Raw genomic sequence first — 19,404 nt, forward strand, 5'->3', positions numbered from 1 at the left:
GTCCAGCCTTAAGGGAGATCACACGTAAATAATACTGAAACAATAATCCCCTCTAGCAGTTAAGTTTTAAATTATATCCCAAATTAATGCTTCACTAAATGAAAAACAAGATGGGAAAGCTTATTTAGTGGCATAACAAGCTGCCTGAGTAGTTAAATACGCTTTATTTCCATGTGTTTCTGAGCAATTCCGTATTTCCCATAACTACACAATCACTTGGAAAATACATTGAAAGGCATGATTTTTTCCCCCACTATTTTTAAAGAGTTCAAATCTGAATAAAAATTAGTGTCTAGGTTAAGAAGTACTTGATTTGGATATCTAGGGGTGAAGTGAACACTGGCATAGAATCCAACCCAATCAATTCAAGTTTATTGTGCTACATAACAGAATCATGGTGCTCAGAAACACTGCAAAATACAATGAAGTAGTTTTCTTGCCTTCAAGAAGTAAGAATTTTTTATAAAATATACTTGCACATATTATAGGTCTGGTTACTCATTACCTATGGGATAAACTGAGAACTCTTAGTATGGGAGACCTTCAGCATCTGTCTGGCTTACTTTAATAACAGCCACAATGTGCTGAAATCCTACTGTGTGGCAGATCCCTCCCTAAGTATCCAATTTCCTAAACTGGCACATTTTTAAGAAGTAGGTATTATTCTCTCCACTTAACAAATGAGGAAAGTCTTGAGAACTTAGCTTACTCAAAATCATGGAGCTATTAACCTGGCAGGGAAGAGAATCTTCTGATTCCACATACTACAGTGAGCCAAGGTGAATCATTTTAGGTCTCTATTTTGGGCTAGGGTACAAAGACAGCTAAATAACCCAACATAGAAAATTGTCTTGCTAAAATTTCCAAATTCCCAGCTATTTTCACTCTACACATTGCTTCATCTTCCCCTCCCTTCCTCTGCTTCTCAATCTACAGAAGCTAAGGCTTCTGACACCATCCTCATAAAAACAACAGCAGAAGTGCTGTGCTGGGCAGCACCAAAAGGGATTTTTTTTAAATCTCTTTGTGCCTTGTAGAAAGTCCCCCAGGGTCAACAGTATCTATGAAACTGCTCCTGCAGGATTGTTACAGAGAGCTGCAATGGACCATCTACAGAGGAGAAAGAATTGCTAGTACCCAGACACAATCCATCTGGGGAGGCAGATGTTTAAATATAAAATTGTGTACTAGAAAGAGTTACGTGTGTTATTTAATTTTGGAAGTTTATTTGTAGGCTATTGTGGTAGAGAGGGTAAGTAAAATAGGCCAATCATTCAGTTTCTATGTTATCTAGGATACTCTTTTTCCAGTAAAAACCCACATTAGCTACTCCAGCTAGCAAACCCTTCACTCCAATGTGGCAGGTCATACACGGTTCTTTCCTTCTTTATATGCTTCACCACTGCAACCTATTGACCCGTGTGTCCACCTACACATTCAGGCCCTTTCAGGAAGATTTGAAAAATAAAACTAGTCACACAGAATTCTTGATACTTGTCTTCAATATTTTGTTACCACACATAGAAAGATCTGACATGGTTAAAGAAAAGGTAAATATTAGTCCGTCTTAGAAGTGAGGTTTCTGTATTTTTCCAAAGACCATTTTCCTATTTCTATTAATTTTTTCCTGGAAGTTTTTTATATATCTTTTATGATACCTCCAAACTTCTATTCCGTAAGTTAGAAAATTACTAAGAGTTCTAACTAAATATCTGATGTACACTTCTCTGTTGCTGAAATACTGATTTTAAAGTATTTTCTCCTGACAGACATTTTGCTTGCTGCTGCCTCTGCCTCTGCAGGGCATTTTGAAGATGACCAGCTCCTCCTCCTCCTTTAAGTCTTAGCTTAAATTACATGGAGCCTTCTCCTTCCCAGACCAGTCAGTAGTTTCTGCTCATCGGTGCCCCTTTTATTTCCTCCACAGCACATATCACACTCTATAATCACCTTTTTCATTTACTCAGTTTTTGTAATCTATGCAACCACCTGCACTCCTTTAATATGATTTAAAATGGAAGGTCTCCAAAAGCACAGACCTTTCCTGTCATTTTTATTAAAGACACAGTGAATGAATACTGAGTCTTAATGGGTAATCTCTGTTGTCCAAATAATGTCCTAAAATAGAACTGAAATTTAAAGTGTCTGCTCCTGAGTCAGATCTGGGTTCACATTCCAGCTCTGCTACTCATATGTGAACTCTGTCAAGTTACTTGACCCCTCTGGCTCTCAGTTTCCACATATGTAAAATGCATATAATGTTACCTCCTCCATACTGTTTTAGGAGATGAAGTGAGAAAATATGGATGACTGTATATAAAACAAAAACTCTCACACATTGCTGGTGGGAATATAAATTGGTAAACAACTTTGGAGAAAAGTCTGGGCATTATCTTCTCAAGGTGAAAATATGAGTAACCTTTAGCCCAACAATTCTGCTCTATGGTATATCCCTACAGACATACAATACTTGTAGGAAGCAAGACACCTGTATAAAACTGTTCATATCAGCACTATTAAAAACTGAAAAAAAATTGGCAACAATCCAAACATCCATAACTACAGAATAACTTGTAGCATTTTATACAATGGAAAATAAATAGCAATAAAAATGAATGAATTATAAATACACACAAACATGACAATGAGCAAAAGATGATGGGTAAAAATACACTATATGACTCCACTTATATAAAACTTTAAAGCAGGCAACCTAGAGCAGTAGTCTTCAGGAACATATAAAAATGACAAAAGCCATTTGAAAGAAAAAAATCAAGACTAAGACCCAAGGAAACGATCACCATTAATTAAGTCAGGACGGTGGCTACTTTTGGTGGGGGAATAAGAAATGGGTGTGCAGAGGACTTCTAGGGTGCCGGCAATATTTTATTCTTGATCTGGGTGGTGATAATATAGGTGTTTGTTTGATTGTTTACATTTGTTTTATGTTTTTCTCTGTTATTTCCACAATTAAAAAAAAGACCTTTTAAAAGACTAAATAAGGAAATGTGTTAAATGCATGATAACAAAGTAACTGTTGATTCTGGCTATTATAAACAACAAATAAATGATCTATTACTGCAACTGCTCATATCATGAGTTTAAATCACTGGATTTAAACAAATACACAAAAATAAATACTATAAAACATCATTAATCTAGAGTCAACTATATCATTTCTTAAAATTTGCTATTAGCAGATTTTAAGATTACCTCTGGAAGAATAAAACAAAAACACAGACCTTTAACGTACAGTTAATGGCATCACCATTCCACACAGTGGTAAAAATTAATCACCTATACAAGCCAAAGGGTAGTACAAAGAATGTGGCTTTTATGACCAATGATCCCACTACTAGAACTGTGTTGCAACTTCTTTGGTGCTACTAGTGCATCCCTTCGATATTTTCTTTAGTGGCAACAGAAGCACTTTACAGCAGCTAGGGTTAATGCTAGACTGCACGGTCTGAGAAAAGAGGCAAAGCTGCTGGGCCCAGTTTTATTTAAATACATTAAATAAGCCACTGTTAATGACAGCCAGAGGAGTAGGGATCCTTATTTTGGGGCACTATTAATATACAAGAATTTATTCTTTGTTTACAAGCAATTATTATTGATTTAAATAAACCCCAAATTACACTTCAAATATGTTAAAAGTTCACCAAAAAATGCTATTTAAGTCCTAAAAATAAAATTCTGAACTATAATATTAATAAAGATACTTTAAAGGTAAAGACTTCTCAGATAGTTTAATAATATCTGCTTAAAACTAAGACATGCTAAAGTGTTAAATTAGTATCATGAAACACAGCCAAATTAGTAACTGAAAATAGATGCATAAATATGCAAATTTAGATGCCAAAGTGGCTGGGTTTATTCTAACAATTTTTTCATTAAGTACTAGCCAATTGTATCACCCCAAAGCTACCAACGTTTCCTATCCGTGCTGTCGGTGATTGGTGTATTCAATGTAATGCTCCCCATACAGACTGCTCTCTCAAAACAAAGTATTGTTTTACAGGAATCCAATCTGCTCTGGTTAACAATGGTCCATTAATATCCAGTGGCATTAATGCAAAGCTCAAAACTCAAGTGCCACAGATAAAAGTGGATGGTGTGACCATGTGACTTTACAATGAACCAAGTCAGAACTGATGACAGCAGTCAAAGAATTCAATCCTCTACCTACCCCATCATGTTCTTTACTAAGCATTCAAGATTGACTAACACTACGTATTAAAAAACACCATGATTTTTGCATCATTTTAAATCTCACACAACTTGCGAGTGTCAAGAAATAGCTTGAATAATTTTAATTCAAATTACCAGAAAACTTTTATCTTCTAGTCTCAATAAATAACTAAGACTTACATGTGGTTAAATTATTTTAGTTTTAGCCAAGTTGTCAAAGATATATTTGACTAGAAATATCACATAAAGTGTAAAATATTACAAGAGAAATATACATGAAGAACAAACCATGTGATAACAAAAACTACATTTAGTATATGGCATGCACTTGGTATCTCATGCATTTCTCACATGAAAATATGGTATTTCCCACTATAAATGATCATCTTTCCCATTTCCTACGGAAGGAAACTGAGGATCAAAGGTGGCAATTCCTTTTTCTGAAGGTCACAGTATTGGAAATGCCACGATTTAAATCCCTAACAGCTGAACTATATATACATGGAAAAGAACCTAGAGCAGATGGAAAAAAACAAAAAACAGAGAAGGAAATACTCTTGATGGACACAGCTCCACTGGGTGAAAACCCTGAGTTTGATGCCTTTTTTTAAGCATGAGTATTCCCCAACTGTATGTAATTTAAATGGCAGGAAGCCTTACTAGTTTGAGATACTAGAAAAAAGAGCCCAAAGCGGAAATGGAAATTAAGTGGGTATCTCTAGGAAAAAATAAGGAATCAAATCGAGGATAAGCCCGAAATCTCAGCTGACCACTAAATCATATAGTACCCTACCCCAAAAAGCCAGGCTAAAAAAGAAAGTAACTGGAAACCATAAAAAATCACAATCAAAATGAAAAATTCACTGGATGGAATCAACAGAATGGAAATGGCAGGAGGCAGCAGTGAAACACCCTCATATACAAATTGCTGAAAGCCACAGGTGAAGAAAAAATCTTGAAAACAACCAGAGAAAAACAACATATCATATATACAGATAAGCAGTGATGTTATTAATGGCTGTCTTATCAGAAACAATGGTAAAAAAAAGAAAAAAAGAAACAATGGTGGCCAGAAGACATTGAAACTGTACATTAAAAGGGCTGAAAGAAGAAAACCCTGTCAACCAAGAAGTCTGCATCAAGCAAAACTATTCTCCAAAAGTGAAGTGAAATAAAAGGATCTTCAGATAAATAAAAACCAAAAAAACTTGGTTGCCAGTTGACCTCCCTTACAGTAAGTACTTAAGGATGGGAAACAGTATCCAGATGGCAACACAGATCTATAAGAAGAAATGAAAAAGAATGGAAGTAAATGTGAGTCTAAAATATTGTATGTCTATTTTTCTTTTCTTTTTAAAAAGCTGTACGACTGTTGAAAGGAAAAACTACAATACTGTTTTATGGGTTTGTAATATATATGACAATCAGAGCACTATGGTAAGGTACTATTTTAAGGTTCCTATATTTTAGCTGAAGAAATTCGATATTCTAAGTAGTGCAACTACTGAAATAATAATACAAAGAGATTTTTAAAAAACTAGTCAATCTGATTAAGCACAAAATATGGCAGAAAAAGAGTATTGGAACAAGTAATAAAGAGGAACAAAAAAAACAGGTAAGAAAACAGAAAACCAATAGTATAATACCAGGCCTAATTACAACCAAATTACAATACATGTAAATGCTCTAAATAGTCTACAAGAGAAAATGCAAGTTATGTACATGCACCATGTACCATATGGTATGAGAGTATCATACAAGCATTCCCTTAAATAGAAGATTCTGTGGGTGATATAGGAAACTTTGATTACTTATTTACTAATGATTGGTTATTCAGTGATATGTGGAAAAGTAGGATATAAAATTGTAGTTAAAAATATACATAAAAATGCAAAAATGGATTAGAGGTTTTTAACGTACTTTATTTTCCAAAGCTTCTATATTTTCTCATTATGAAGTAATAATAAACATTTTATGTAAACAAAGTACAATAAAGCCCTTGGAGTACATTTTAATAGTGTTTGTTTTTAAAAGGATTAATTCTCAGTCCTTTAAAATTTGATACTCTAGGTTGACTTGAGACTGAAATTTTCCAAAAGTGTGTACTTCACTGACTTTCCTTTATATTAAGATTTAAAACACTTGTTATTTTGCAACAGCACTGTGCTAAATGGAGATGCTGTGGTGACCAAGCTCAGGTCTTGCTTCTCTGTGCCCACTCTAAAGGGCTATTCAAGACTGCTCTTCTCTGAGAACTTTGCTTCTGCTTTTCATGATTTTCTTATCTTCTGTCTCTACAACATGCTGGAATCTCTGGACCCACGTCTCCCAGTGTTCATTTTCCCTTTTAACCTGCCCTGGATCTGGAAACCAGATAGATATACTTATAAAAACTATATATAAAGTGTAACATTACAGTTCCCAAGTGCAGATGGGGGTAAATCCCTTCTATGTGAAAGCCTTTTTATTGCTATTGTTGTTATTTTGCTCAAATGCTGTATCTTTTTTGTAAATTGAAATATAGTTGATATACAGTATTATGTTGGTTTCAGATGTATGTGATTTGGTAATTACGTACATTACTAAATTCTCACCATGTAGATATATGTCAAGATACAAAGACATTACAATATTATTGGTTATATTCCTTATGCTGCACTTCCATCTCTGTGACTAACTTATTTTATAATTTGAGGTTTGTACCTATTTATCCTCTTCACGGATTTCACCCATCCCCCAACTCCTCTCCCTTATGGCAACCATCAGTCAATTCTCTGTACTTTTCAGTCTATTTCTGTTGTGTTTGTTCATTTGTTTTGTTTTTGTTTTTTAGATCCCACATATAAGTGAAATAATATGGCATGTCTTCTCTGTCTTATTTCACTTAGCATAATATAAACAAGGTACATCCATTTAGCTGCAAATGGCAAGATTTCATTCTTTTTTCTGGCTGAGTAATATTTTATAGTATATATGCACCACATCTTTATCCATTTATCTATTCATCTATTGATGGAAACTTAGGTTGCTTCCATACCTTGGACACTGTAAATAATGTTGCAATAAAAGGGGGACGGTGCATATTTCTTTTCAAATTGGTGATTTTGTTTTCTTTGGGTAAATTCCCAGATGTGGAATTACTGGCTCATATGGTATTCCTATTTTTAGTTTTTTTGAAAAGCCTCCATATTGCTTTCCATAATGTGGATTAGCTTTGTTTCTGGTCAGTAAATCTGCCAAATAACTGGGACTGAAATAGGTGAAACAGTATAGTACTTTCTCCAAACCTACACACTAAACCAATTATTTCTAGAAATCCATAGGTAAGCCAGTAGTAAGATTTATCATGAACTTTAATTTCTGCAATAGTAAAGCCTGAGTGTTTATGTCTGAAACCATTAGGTTCTATAAAAGAGAAGCAGTTATTTAGGTTCACCTATTCCACATGAACTCATTAGGATTTAAATTTATCAATTAGTACTTGTATGTCTAACTTCCCTATAGGATTTTTACAGACCACTTAATAAGCAACATATATGTTTGTCCTGATACCTCATATGTGAGTTTTCATTTACATGCCTAGGTTTAAACTCAGCATCTACCACTTATTGGCTATGAGACTTGGGCAATTTGCTATCAGCCTGAGTTGTCTTAACTGCCAACTAACTACTTTGGAAGGTTATTGAGCGCAGATTACAGAGAGCTCCTACAACATGGTAGATGTTCAGAAATTGGTAACTGAATGCAAGTTACTATCCAGTTATTGAAGGGTTAAAGCCAGATCTTTGATACTTAGCACTTGCCTACAAAAGGTTATTTCAAAGATGAGAATTAGCACATCAAAGAAAATAACTATGTGCTACTGTCATAGGGATAATCACAGTGTTTAAGATTCTCAAATGTTCTAGGACACTAGTTCTTGACCTGGCTCTCTGGGAATCACCAGGAAAGCCTTTTTAAAAAGACCTATATATATATATTCTTTGGGAGAAAGGATTCTGTAATTTTTCTCCAAGAGATTCTTTAGGAATCATTTGTCCAGAAGAAAAGGAAAGTGAGAAGGCAATCTAGTTTCAAAAAGATCCAATCTCACCAAGTATTAGTTAAGTGGCTGTAGGCAGACTACAACCTGGCAGAATGAGACTGCTACTCCAAGACTTTGGAAAATCTACCTTGTCCAAAGGCAGATCTGAAAACCAAATACAGATATGAAAGCTAAGAGTGCTTTGGAAACAAACTTTTACACAGTATTAAGAAATCTGTCACAGCTTTTCTGAATAAAGACCCAGATCTCCATTCTCAGATAAAGACACAGATTCCACTGTTTCAACAAACATTTCATGAGGGTCAAAGATGTTCTAGACACCTTTATTCAAGGAAAGATCCCATGCAAAATTAGAAGAAAATGTTTAATAATTTTAAACTAATGTTGACTATTTAATGTAGAAGAAAAAGGGAAGGAAGGAAGGGAAGAAGTAATGAGTGGAGGAAAAAAGTTTTCTTTAAATACACTTCCCTTGACAGCACTAAGAGATTTCTGCGATAATGGCAATGCTCTGTCGCAACTGTCCAGTATGACAGCCACTAGCCACGCGCGGGTCTTGAGCACTTAAAATGTGGCTTGCGTAATTGAAGAACTGAACTTTTAACCTTAATTTAAACTTGGCTTGACATCCACAATGTGACTAGTGGTTAAAGTATTGAAAAGTGCAACCCCAAAACATTGACAAATTTAGGTCACAGTTTCTGGAGCTACAGAGAGGGAAAGACAGAGGAAATGAAAAAAATAAAACAATAAGAGTCCACTTTTAAGAAACTTTTTTATACTTAATTTTTGGAAGATTTTTCTACTAGGAAAAGAAACATCCACACAGTAAAACTGAGGAATCCAAATCTTTTCTACATAATCTTCAATGAACTAAAAAGCAACTGTCACAAGTATCTAAAAAAGAAAAAAATATCACCAAAATAACAAGAACTTACATAGTACTTAACTGTAGGTTACTGGAATTAACTCTAACTGGGAGTCAGAATGTTTGCTCCAACTTTCAACCATGGCTCTGCCAGTCACAAGTCCTGGTTTTGAACAGGTTACTTAGCTCTTTTGCATCTTAAACTCCAAATGTGCAAATTAGGGCAATTTGCCTGTCAAAAGTCCTTTAGAGATTCCAGGAAACAAATATATGGTATGTAAAAGAGTAAGATTCTTTCATACTACATTAATTTATAAAAGAATTAGTTCTATTTTTCAGCATGTATTATTGACTGAGGGCCTGCAGGCCTATATAAAGGGGAAGGTACTAGGGACATAATGATAAACAGCCACATTAAGTCTACATCTCATGGAATTGAAGTCAATTTGAGTTGACTCATATAACCACGTTAATAAATAGACTATCAGTACCTGAAGCAACGGCTCTAAGAGAAATGGGATTTGTCCTAGCTGGAGGATAAAGACTTCCTCTCTAAATAAGGATTGAAGCGAAATTTTAAAACCAAAAAGATAACAGTGAGTGTATAGGGGAGAAAAGAGGAAGCATTTACTGATAGTATCATGGGCAAAGGCCCTATGGCCAGAGGAAGTACCATACCACCAAGTTACTAAAACACTGAAGCAGCAGCAGGTCAGAACCAAGCAATACAGGGCTAATTTTAAGCCAGGCAATGACATATCAGTTTTCTTTTAAAACGATCATTCTGGACACAGCAGTGATGAGGGGGCATAGTGAATGTGGTGACCCAAGTTAGAAGGTTATTGCAGAGGGACATGCTACAATCTGGTCTAGGATGGCAACAGTGAAGTTGAAAAGAATGTATAGGAAATAAAGGTGATAGAACTCAGTGAACTGGATTGGGGGAATGAAAGGAAGGGCGTTTCTATGTACCTCACTTGCATAATTTGATGAATAGTGGTACTACTCACAGAGATTAACAGGACACATTGGAAAAGACCTGGGTGGGCTACTTTTTTTGGAAAGGGAGGTATAAAAACATGTCTCTGAGTCTGGTGTGTCTCTGAGACATGAAGCAAAAATATCCAGTAGACAGTGGATGCCCCGAACTCAGAACAGGGGTATGGGTAGAAGACGAAATGTTGGGAGGCATCAGCCTACAGAGGATCTAGTGTAGGTAGAGACGGGAGACAGAGGGAGGAGAGAAGCCAGAATCGAGCCTTGCGGAGAGCCAGTGCACAGATGAAGGGCACTGCAAAAGACACTGGTCTAAAACAGCCAGAGATGGAGAAGAGAAAAAGGAGAGAGAAGTGTTATGGAAGCCGAGAGGGACAAGAAGACCTCAAAACAACATCAAATGCTGCTGAAGGTTGAAAGCTGCCGGTGGGGGGGTGGGGGGGTGGAGTTTCCTGTACTTAGTGATAAGAATGGAAGTCCCTGGTGACTTTAAAAACAACTGTTTAGGTGAAATGATGGGGGAGAGTCAGTCCTCAGGGGTCCTCTAAGTCTCCTCCACTGAGGTCATCAAGCCTGCCCTAACAAGCCACCTACCTGCAAAAAAGCTCCAGAATGACTCCCACACTGAACTGTTAGAAGCTAGGTAACTGAATGAACTAATTTACATCAACCCAACAAAGAACCATCCCACAGATTTGCAGAAATCTTAACCTAGATGACTACCTAATTTGTTAGTGCTCAAGAACAGCATAAAGAAGGTACTAAAACACAGAAATTTCTGAGCTCAAGGGCACTACGGATCATCAGCCACAATTAGCTTCTGCAGAGACAACATTCCACTAAGTTATTTTTGCTTTTTCAGATTTCCCCCTTTTCTAATTAGAAATCCTCAAGTTCTGCATCAGCTCCAAGTTTTTCATAATAGCTTTAAGACAGCACTGATACAAATTCTAGTGAAAAATGGAGGAATAAGAAGGCCATTGGCAGAAGATAGATTTCATACTTTAAATGGAAAACCACTGATGTATTTTAACCCCAGTATTTTAAGTAGTTTTCCTTTTCCATCCCTTATTCTTTCATTTTGTGAAATCAACCCATTGGCTCCCTACCCTTTGGTACCCTATTTGAACAACTACTGGTTTTCATAGTTCTACCTGAAATGTAGAGCATATAAGCACATTTTTATGCTACAAATTAAAACCTGCTTTCATAAGTTCTATTATGTCACAAACCACTAGCTGCGATTTCATAAATGTTTGCTCCACAGTAGAACTAATTTGTACAATGAAACCCAACCCTTCAGTCCACCTACCAAACTTGCTCTTCTCAGTCTTTCCCCACCTCCAAAAATATCAGCTCTATTCTAAACAGGGGGAAAACTTTGGCATCAGTTTTTCCATACACCCCTCAACCAAACCATCAGCAGACCCCAACAGCTCTACCTTTCAGCATCTCCAGCATGTCAACACCCCTCGCTGTAGTGAACACTACTACCTTAGTAAAAATCGTCCTCCTAACTGAAACACTGCAATGGGTTTCTAATTGGTCTCCCAGCTTCTGCCCTTACACCTTTTACAGTATATTCTACACACAGCAATCAGGGTGCTGTTTTAAATGCAAGGCAGGTCACACCACTCATGTAAAATGCTGAGTCTTTATCGAATCTACAAGGTTCTATGCCGTTTGTTCCTCGCTACTGCTCTGACCTCTTCCATCACTCCCTCTCTAGGTCCTCCAGCCTTGTTGGCCTCCTTGTTTCTCAATCTTGCCAAGTGCACTCCCATCTCAGGGTCTTGGCGTTTAGAGTTCCTCTGCTTGGAGTGGTCTTTCCCCAGGTATTTGCAAGGGGTGCTCCGTCACTCCCTTTTAGCATCTGCTCACATACCAGAGAGGCCTTCAAAGAGTACCACCCCAGACATCACCATACATCCACCTTTAATTTCTTAACAGCAGTTAATCTAAACGATGTAACTAGCACTAGCTCAGCTGCCGTATCCCCAGCCCTTAGAACTGTGCTGCTGGTGGTGCTCAAGAGGGATGTGTTGAGTAAGTCACTTCCTATTCATTTCACTTCAGCATGGAACCAATTTGATTATTACTAGAGACTTTCCAAACAAAAATATGAACATGAAATTAAAAATTACAGGGAAAAAAATGCTAAACACGTAAAAACCAAGAAACACTATTTTGGTCCTTTAAATTCCAGTTCCAAAGGATTGGGAATGTGAAAATGGTTAACACAAATATAAAGAAGATATCAATTATGATACCAGGGTACAGATTTTTTGCCACATTTTAAATCCCCAAATATATCTTTCCCTCTACCCAGACAGTCAGTTGCATAGTTGGGGATATCATACAGTATTATGGGTAACCAGCTCAGCTGTCATGGGGTTAGCAGAGTGGATCCCCCACCAAAATTGTGAAATAGTCCAAGTTTAACTTTGCCACACGCAAGGATTTTTTATCATGGTCCCACCTTTACTCAGACTCAGGACTATGCTACTCCCTACCCCAGGGATAAGACCCATGCTTGTTCCTGCAGGTGACTGTCAAGGACTCAAGCAAGCTATGTGCTGAAGTGATTACTAGAGTAAGCGGAATTTCTTGTCCAAGAATCAATACAGCCCATTCAGAGAAGCGGCTGCACAAGTTAAATACTATACAAGTAACATACTTGTTTAAGAGTTTTACTTAAAATCATTGTAAGAAGGAGGAACTGCCCATCCTGACATGTTCAATGAACAAATCTATTGAGTACTTAGTCTCTGTATGGAGATGATTGTGACACAAGCCCAATTCCTAGTGAGAGAGACAGTCGTACTAATCAATAATCACATCATCACCAGAATTCCTCCTCATTTCTATTCATAATCATCCCATGTTCAGGATGTCAGGGTGGGGGAATGATGCTGGCAATCCCCAACATGTCCCCCTCAACACCCCTGCCATCTCAGCAGGTCAGGTGGACAGATAAGAGGAGGTAAGGAAGACTGGCTACTATGTCCTGGCATTCCCGTTAGACAATCCTGGGTGGGAATTCCAGCTGTACCAGTTTCTATGACAGTGACATTAAGCACTTTCTTCAGCTCCTATGAGCCCATTTTATCATGAGTAAAATGTGTCTAAGACCTATTTCTTGGGAATTAGATGAAAAACACGAACAAGCTCAGTGCAACATAAAAGATAGTTGGTATAACTGCCCTCTTTGCCTTCCCTTTTTATTTATTATTATTAACGAGAAAGGCTGTAAGAGTGGCCATATAAAATGAGATGGCATACCGCCAGCAGGACTCCCGAGCCTAGGCTAAGGGCAGCTATGCCACAGTAACGCTGCCTTTAAAACTGCTTTAATGATGCTTTAAATCCAACAGGAGATCCTATGGGCGACCCACCACTGTACTTTTACACCTTTCAGAATCAAGTTGTCCATCAAATACTCATTTGTTTACCCTCTACGTTCTACTTTTTCCTTGTGGACAGGAAATAATTACTTCAGTTTTATTTTTTGAGAAACTTAATGAAACAAATCAATTCTGGCCATCAGTTTGGAAGAGTTTCTGCATTCTTTAAAATTCTCTCTGCTTCCCTGACACTGCTCGCCTGGCTGTTTCTCACCAGCCTAGAAGACCCTTCTCAGTTTCCTTAGCTCATGGCTCCTGAATCTATAACAGTTCCTGTAACATTTTGTAGACCCAATCCCAGACTCTATTTCTGTTCTCTTATCTACCCAGTCTCCCTAAGTAATGTCATCCACAATTTTAGATACTATACACTTCCATATATTTTTGCATATTTTATGTCTATACATTACATATTACATGTATGTGATATGTTTATAATGTATATGTATTATATATGCAATATGCATTTTATATACATACAAAACATACTCTGCCCCTCTCTCTCCTTCAACAATGACTCCTGGACTAAGATGTCTTACAAGCTACTCAAACAGAATTTTTGCTTTCCCCCCACAAATCTATTCCTTCTCCGGTCTTTCCCATCTCAGGCAACAACAGTACCACCATCTATTCAGTCACTCAAGTCTGAACCCTGGGAATGAACTTCTCTTTCACTCCCACATCCCGTCCACTGACATCCAATATATTCTGCCAGGGGCCGTTATTCTCCATAACCCAGGCCGCAATAGTAGCTTGGATCTCCCTGCTTCCATTTCTTGCCACTGCAGTCCACTCTACACCCAGCAGTCAAGAGATGGTAAAACCAAAGACGTCATGTTGCTGTGTTACACAAATTGGGAACTTCCCACTACATTTATAACAAAGTCTGATTCTGACCTCCATGTAGTTTGTTGCATACACCTCTCTCTCAGCTCACTACCTCTACATACGCTGTTCCTCTGGCCTGGAACACTGTTTTGCCCTATCAATTATTCAGATTTTAGGTTCAATTCTCCAAAAAAAGGCCTCCCTAACCCCAATAAAAATTAGGTACTATTATATCCTAACTAGCATCCTACACTTTTCTTTCACAGCACTGGGGCAGGAGGTGAGCCAAAGGTTGTAGTTATGTTATTCATGCAACTATTTGCTTAGCACATGTCTAGGCAGAGTCACATCTGCTTCGCCGATCACTGCATTATCCTGCAGTGCCAGAGCCATGTGGCCAAGACCTAAGAAACTCCTCTCTCCAATAAATATTTGATAAATGGGAAACTCGTGAGTGCTGACCTTACAATGGCTGCATAATACAGCGAGATGCACCATGGATTTAACTATTCCCCTTCAGTTGGATTTTCAGGCAAAATACTTAAAAAGTTACAGTGCTGGGCAACTGAAAGAATTCAAGTAGAAGGAAGACAATACAGTCTTTTCCTCTAACAAATTTCTGGGGTGGCTGTCTTTTTTTTTTTTTTGGCTCCTCTAGAGTTTCTAGCAGACCACAGGGCAATCGATCATGTGCTAGAATTAAAAGTAACAGAATTCCAAATACTATGATCCACGGAGGGCTAGAAGTATTAGAAAAGGTTCTCAGGAGGTAGAAGTCAGTCTGGACAGGGTAAGGAAAAACTTTTGGGGATCTGGCCAACCTATGCCATCACCTCCTCCTGCCCTCCCTCAACAGTGGTAGATCTCTACGGCCAGATCTGTACTCCTGACCATGACAGGTTTGTCTACCATTTGCTAAATTCTAAACACGATTACCTGCAATATGAGGTTCTATACCAAGTTAACCTAATAAATCTTTTATTGGCCATAAAGTACCCAAGTGACAGAAGGTAAAAAAAAAAAAAGAAGAAACTACAAAAAATTCATTATACTAGATGCCACATAACTGAAACCCTGAACATAACACTGTATACACTACATTCATCTAATAATGTAAGAATTAAGTGAATCTAAAATTGAAATCCTAGAGTTTAACTCTGTTTTCTCCAAGAGCCAATTGGAGATTGAAGTAATAATGACACTAACCATTATTTTCCAGGCACTGACATGGGTCTTTACATGCATTTTTTTTCCTAATCTTTAAAATAACCCTGAAAGCTGAGGAAGCTGAGACTTGAGTGACTTCTTCAACTCCTATACACCTAACAATACAGGTGTTCTTTTTTTAGACACTGTAAGTGGACTAAAATTGCCAAAACAAAAACTTGAAGTTTTGGAGTAAAGTGTATTGTTATTCACATAAAAAAAAAAAAAAACTTTCCTAAGAGGCTTACAAGTTCAAGGTATATAATAACCCTCAATTAAAAAACCTTTTCTAAAACTTATGGGCAAATACAGACTGCTTTACTGCTCAACTACACAGCTTTGTATGAATCAATCTGAAACGTATCTACATATTTTCAACAAAAATGCTCTAAGGAAAGGAAAGTTACTAGTTACCTATCTACAAAAATTTTGAGTTTTGAACGGAAAAAATAGATGACAGAAACTTCAGGAGTGTAAGTAAAGAAGTGCTTTAAAAATTGTTTTTCTTGTGATATGACAAAATACCACAATGGAATAATAGGGATGGTATTTTCCAAAACTAAATGATGCCAAGCTTTTAAAGAATCAATAGGCTGTAAGGGTTGGGACCTCTAATTATTGTAAACACTGGGACAAGTACAGTCTTGACCGAAATGACTGTATGAGATCAAATAATCATGCCCAAAAGAAATCACATACTTTCTGTATTCAAATCTTTCCACACTATGTACATTTCAACCAATATGGTACCAACTCTTCACATTCACAAAATTCCATCAATGTAGTCATTATACACTTGTAAAGGCAGACTTCAAGGAATCCTAACTCATAAAAAAGTTTGTTAATCAAATCTCAAAAGCATCAATGTTACCTCAAAGTAACAATTTTGAACCTAAAGAAATAAAAGTTGAATGTGGCCACAAACCTTGTAATTACAGAAATCAATAGACTTTATAGGGATGGTTTCTGTTCACAGTGTAACTACTTACTCAAGAACCCAGGTCTTTCTGGACATCCTCCATAGAAAAAAACAATTCTCCTGTTTCTCTCTTTTTTTAAGACTGCACCGAGCCCCTCAACCTCTCTTTTATACAGTCCTCTCCCAAAAGGTTTACATTATAAAAAATGGACTTGTGCCATTATTGGGAACAGCACATTCCAAGAAGTGAGATTTTTATGATCCTTCACATATTCAAGACTGTAAGAATTGAGTTTTAATAATTCATAGACCACAAACACACAGTTAAGATTTTCCCTTCACACACGTTTCCTCTCCTGGGCGCCCTTAATGGATGTGCATAAGGACACAGACGGTCGGTGCTTTCCACTCTCTCTCTCTCTCTGAGAGGGAGAGGGGGAGTGAGAGACAGAGACAGAGATAGAGACAGAGACAGAGACATCCTCACCTACATATCCTGCACGTCTTCTTCCGTGGCCCACAAGAAACAACTGTCATTCTGAGGGATGGCTAACTGTGAAGCGTTGGGTGAGAAAGCAAGCGTACACGAGGTATAGAACTGGATGGGGAAGGCCGTTCAATGAAGCCTCTCCTGTATTACCTATTAACTATCCTAACCCACTGCAAACTTTTTAAGAAATTAAGTTACGTCCCTCTGCAATTCCACGCTTGACAGCTGAACCCACAGATGTCAGCGAGTCGTGTACGAGCATTCCCGCAACCTCGCCCGCGGAAAGCCAGCGACCACATCCCGCGGTTAGCGCGGATCAGTGGCTGGGGAAGGAGGGAGGGCTGGCGCGAGAGCTGCGGGGAAGGGGCCGGAAGAGCTCACCTTTTCGAGCTCATCGTGCAGCTCCGCCAGGCTGGGCCGGAGCAGCTTCTCGCCCAGCTGCGCAGCTGTGTGCCGGTAGTGATCGATCCTGGGCACGGCGTCCATGGTGTTGTGGCCGAAGGTGCGCAGGTAGTAAGTGTTGGTGTGGGTGTCATAATAGTAATGCTGGTGGTGCCCGCTGCCGCCGCCGCCGCCTGAGTGCAGGCTGCTGCCCTCGCTCAGTACTGTGTCTCCGCCGTTCTGGAAGCTCACGTTGGGCCCGTCGCCTCCGACCCCCGCCGCATCCGACAGGTTCTCCTCTGCAGACGAAGAGGCAGCCGGGTCCACGAAGTTTACGCGAAAGCGGCCCTTGGCTTCCTCGCTGCCCTTAGCCGGCCCGCTGTCGTCGCTGGTTTTCCCTTCCGCGGGGGTCTCCCTGACCCCCGCCGCTGCACCAGCCGCCGCCGCCGCCGCAGCAGCAGCAGCAGCAGCCCGCCCGGCGTTCTCGGAAACCAGGTCCACCTGGAAGCGGCTCTGGCTCGGGGTGGGCCCCAGGGGTCTTCCCAGCACGTCCCCGGCCGCTGCGGCGCCCTCACCGCGGACCCCGCCGCCGCCACGGCTCCCGGCCGCAGCATCCTCCGGCACCAAAGGCACGGCCGTGCCGGGCAGGTCCATCCCGGCGGCTGGCGGCGTCTCCCCGACCCCCACCAGCCTGGAGGCGCCGGAGGAGGGCGCCGTGGGCCTCGGCTCCATCTCCGCCCGACCGCGGGCGGACCCGCAGAGCCTGGCGGACGCTGCGAACTGCGCGCCCTCCGCGCCCGCGGCCGCGACGCCAAGTAGTGGAGTCGCCCTCCCCGCGGCCCGCTCGCCGATGCTAGCCCGGACCAGCGCGAACAGCGACCGTCGCCGACTTAGCGCGCGAGTGAGGCGGCCGCGGGGCGGGCCCGCTGTTTAAAGCCTCGGCGGGGCCGCCGCGGTGGAAGCTGTCGCTGCAGCACGCGGGAGGCGGGACCCGCGGCTCCCCGCCCCTCCGCCCGCCCACCCGCGGTCCGCAGTAGCGCGCGGCAGACGCTGCCTCCGTGCCCCTGCGCCGCTGGGCTCCGGTGGGGCCGCACGGGAGAGCGGCCCGCGCGAGGTTCACGTGCGGCGGGTCCGCGGCGGGCTCGGGAGCAGGCGCGGCTGCGTGCCGCCGGGAAGACCTCCGCGCCGCAGCCTCCCCTTCCGTCGTCCTCCTCCCACCCTCCACCTCCTTCCTCCGCCCCGCTCTGCGGCGGAGAGGAGAGGGCCCCCCGACCGCCTCCCTCTCTGCCCGCCCCTGTCGCTGCGCGTCAGCGGGCCGCGGCCCGGCCTACGCGGGTCAGACTGCGGATGGAGCTCAGCCCGCCGGCGAAGGGGCCCGCGGACACTGCCTGGACTGGAGACTATTGCTGATACCGCCTCGGCAGCTGCCACCACGGGTTGGCTTCGGCAGCTCTTGCCCGCTCGCCCTTTTTTTTAAGGTTCCGAACTCGCAGTACTTGGGCTGAGCGGGCGAAATCTCGCGAGATGCTGCAGGGCTACGGAGCCGCTTCCCCTCAGGCGCGTGGTACCCGAGGCAGTGCCGGAGCCGCCGGCCTTCCCCGTTGGGTGGAGACGATGCCCGGGGATTTCCCGTCGGGCCCGCAGGTGCTTCCGGAGGTGCGGGCGGGGTGCTCCCCACGGCTAGGTCGCAGCGGTCCGCCGCGACTTCCCGCACTTACTCCAGGCCTGAGCCTAAGGGGAGGCAGGATTTCCTCCGCGCCGCCGTTGGGGCGCTAGGCTCACCCGTCTGGCCGCGTTACATTTGCATAACCAGAAACTAATGCCAGCCGTGATGCAGTGGGTGTGTCCACACTTCGATTACACCTTTATTTTAAAAGCGGTGATGTTTCAAGGTGAGAAAGGAGCTTAGTTGTGATAACTTAGTGTTTCAAGGCGATGTTGAACAAGGCATTTCAAAAAATAGGAAGCTCTCCTCAGAAGTGAACAGTGAGAGCAGCTAACTGAAACTAACTGGAAAGTTTTCGGCATGGTTTAGGTCGTGAAGAATTCCTCTTTTAATTACAACAGAAAGGTATC

General features: G+C 40.8%; 1 protein-coding gene across 2 annotated transcripts in view; it reads right to left on the minus strand.

Annotated features, from left to right (window-relative positions):
• SLC12A2 (solute carrier family 12 member 2) overlaps positions 1–18,225 on the minus strand; it is a 100,168-nt gene extending 81,943 nt beyond the window's left edge. Inside the window, exon 1 of one of the 2 annotated variants that reach the window (XM_037016169.2) lies at positions 17,329–18,225. In XM_037016169.2, coding sequence (XP_036872064.2) covers positions 17,329–18,060 — 732 coding nt within the window. In that variant the 5' untranslated portion in view covers positions 18,061–18,225. The remainder of the gene's footprint in view (positions 1–17,328) is intronic. The other variant, XM_017663698.3, reaches the window with a different exon arrangement.
• Positions 18,226–19,404: the final 1,179 nt, after the last annotated feature.

This window comes from Manis javanica, chromosome 14, assembly GCF_040802235.1.
Source record: "Manis javanica isolate MJ-LG chromosome 14, MJ_LKY, whole genome shotgun sequence".
Classification (NCBI taxonomy): Eukaryota; Metazoa; Chordata; class Mammalia; order Pholidota; family Manidae; genus Manis; species Manis javanica.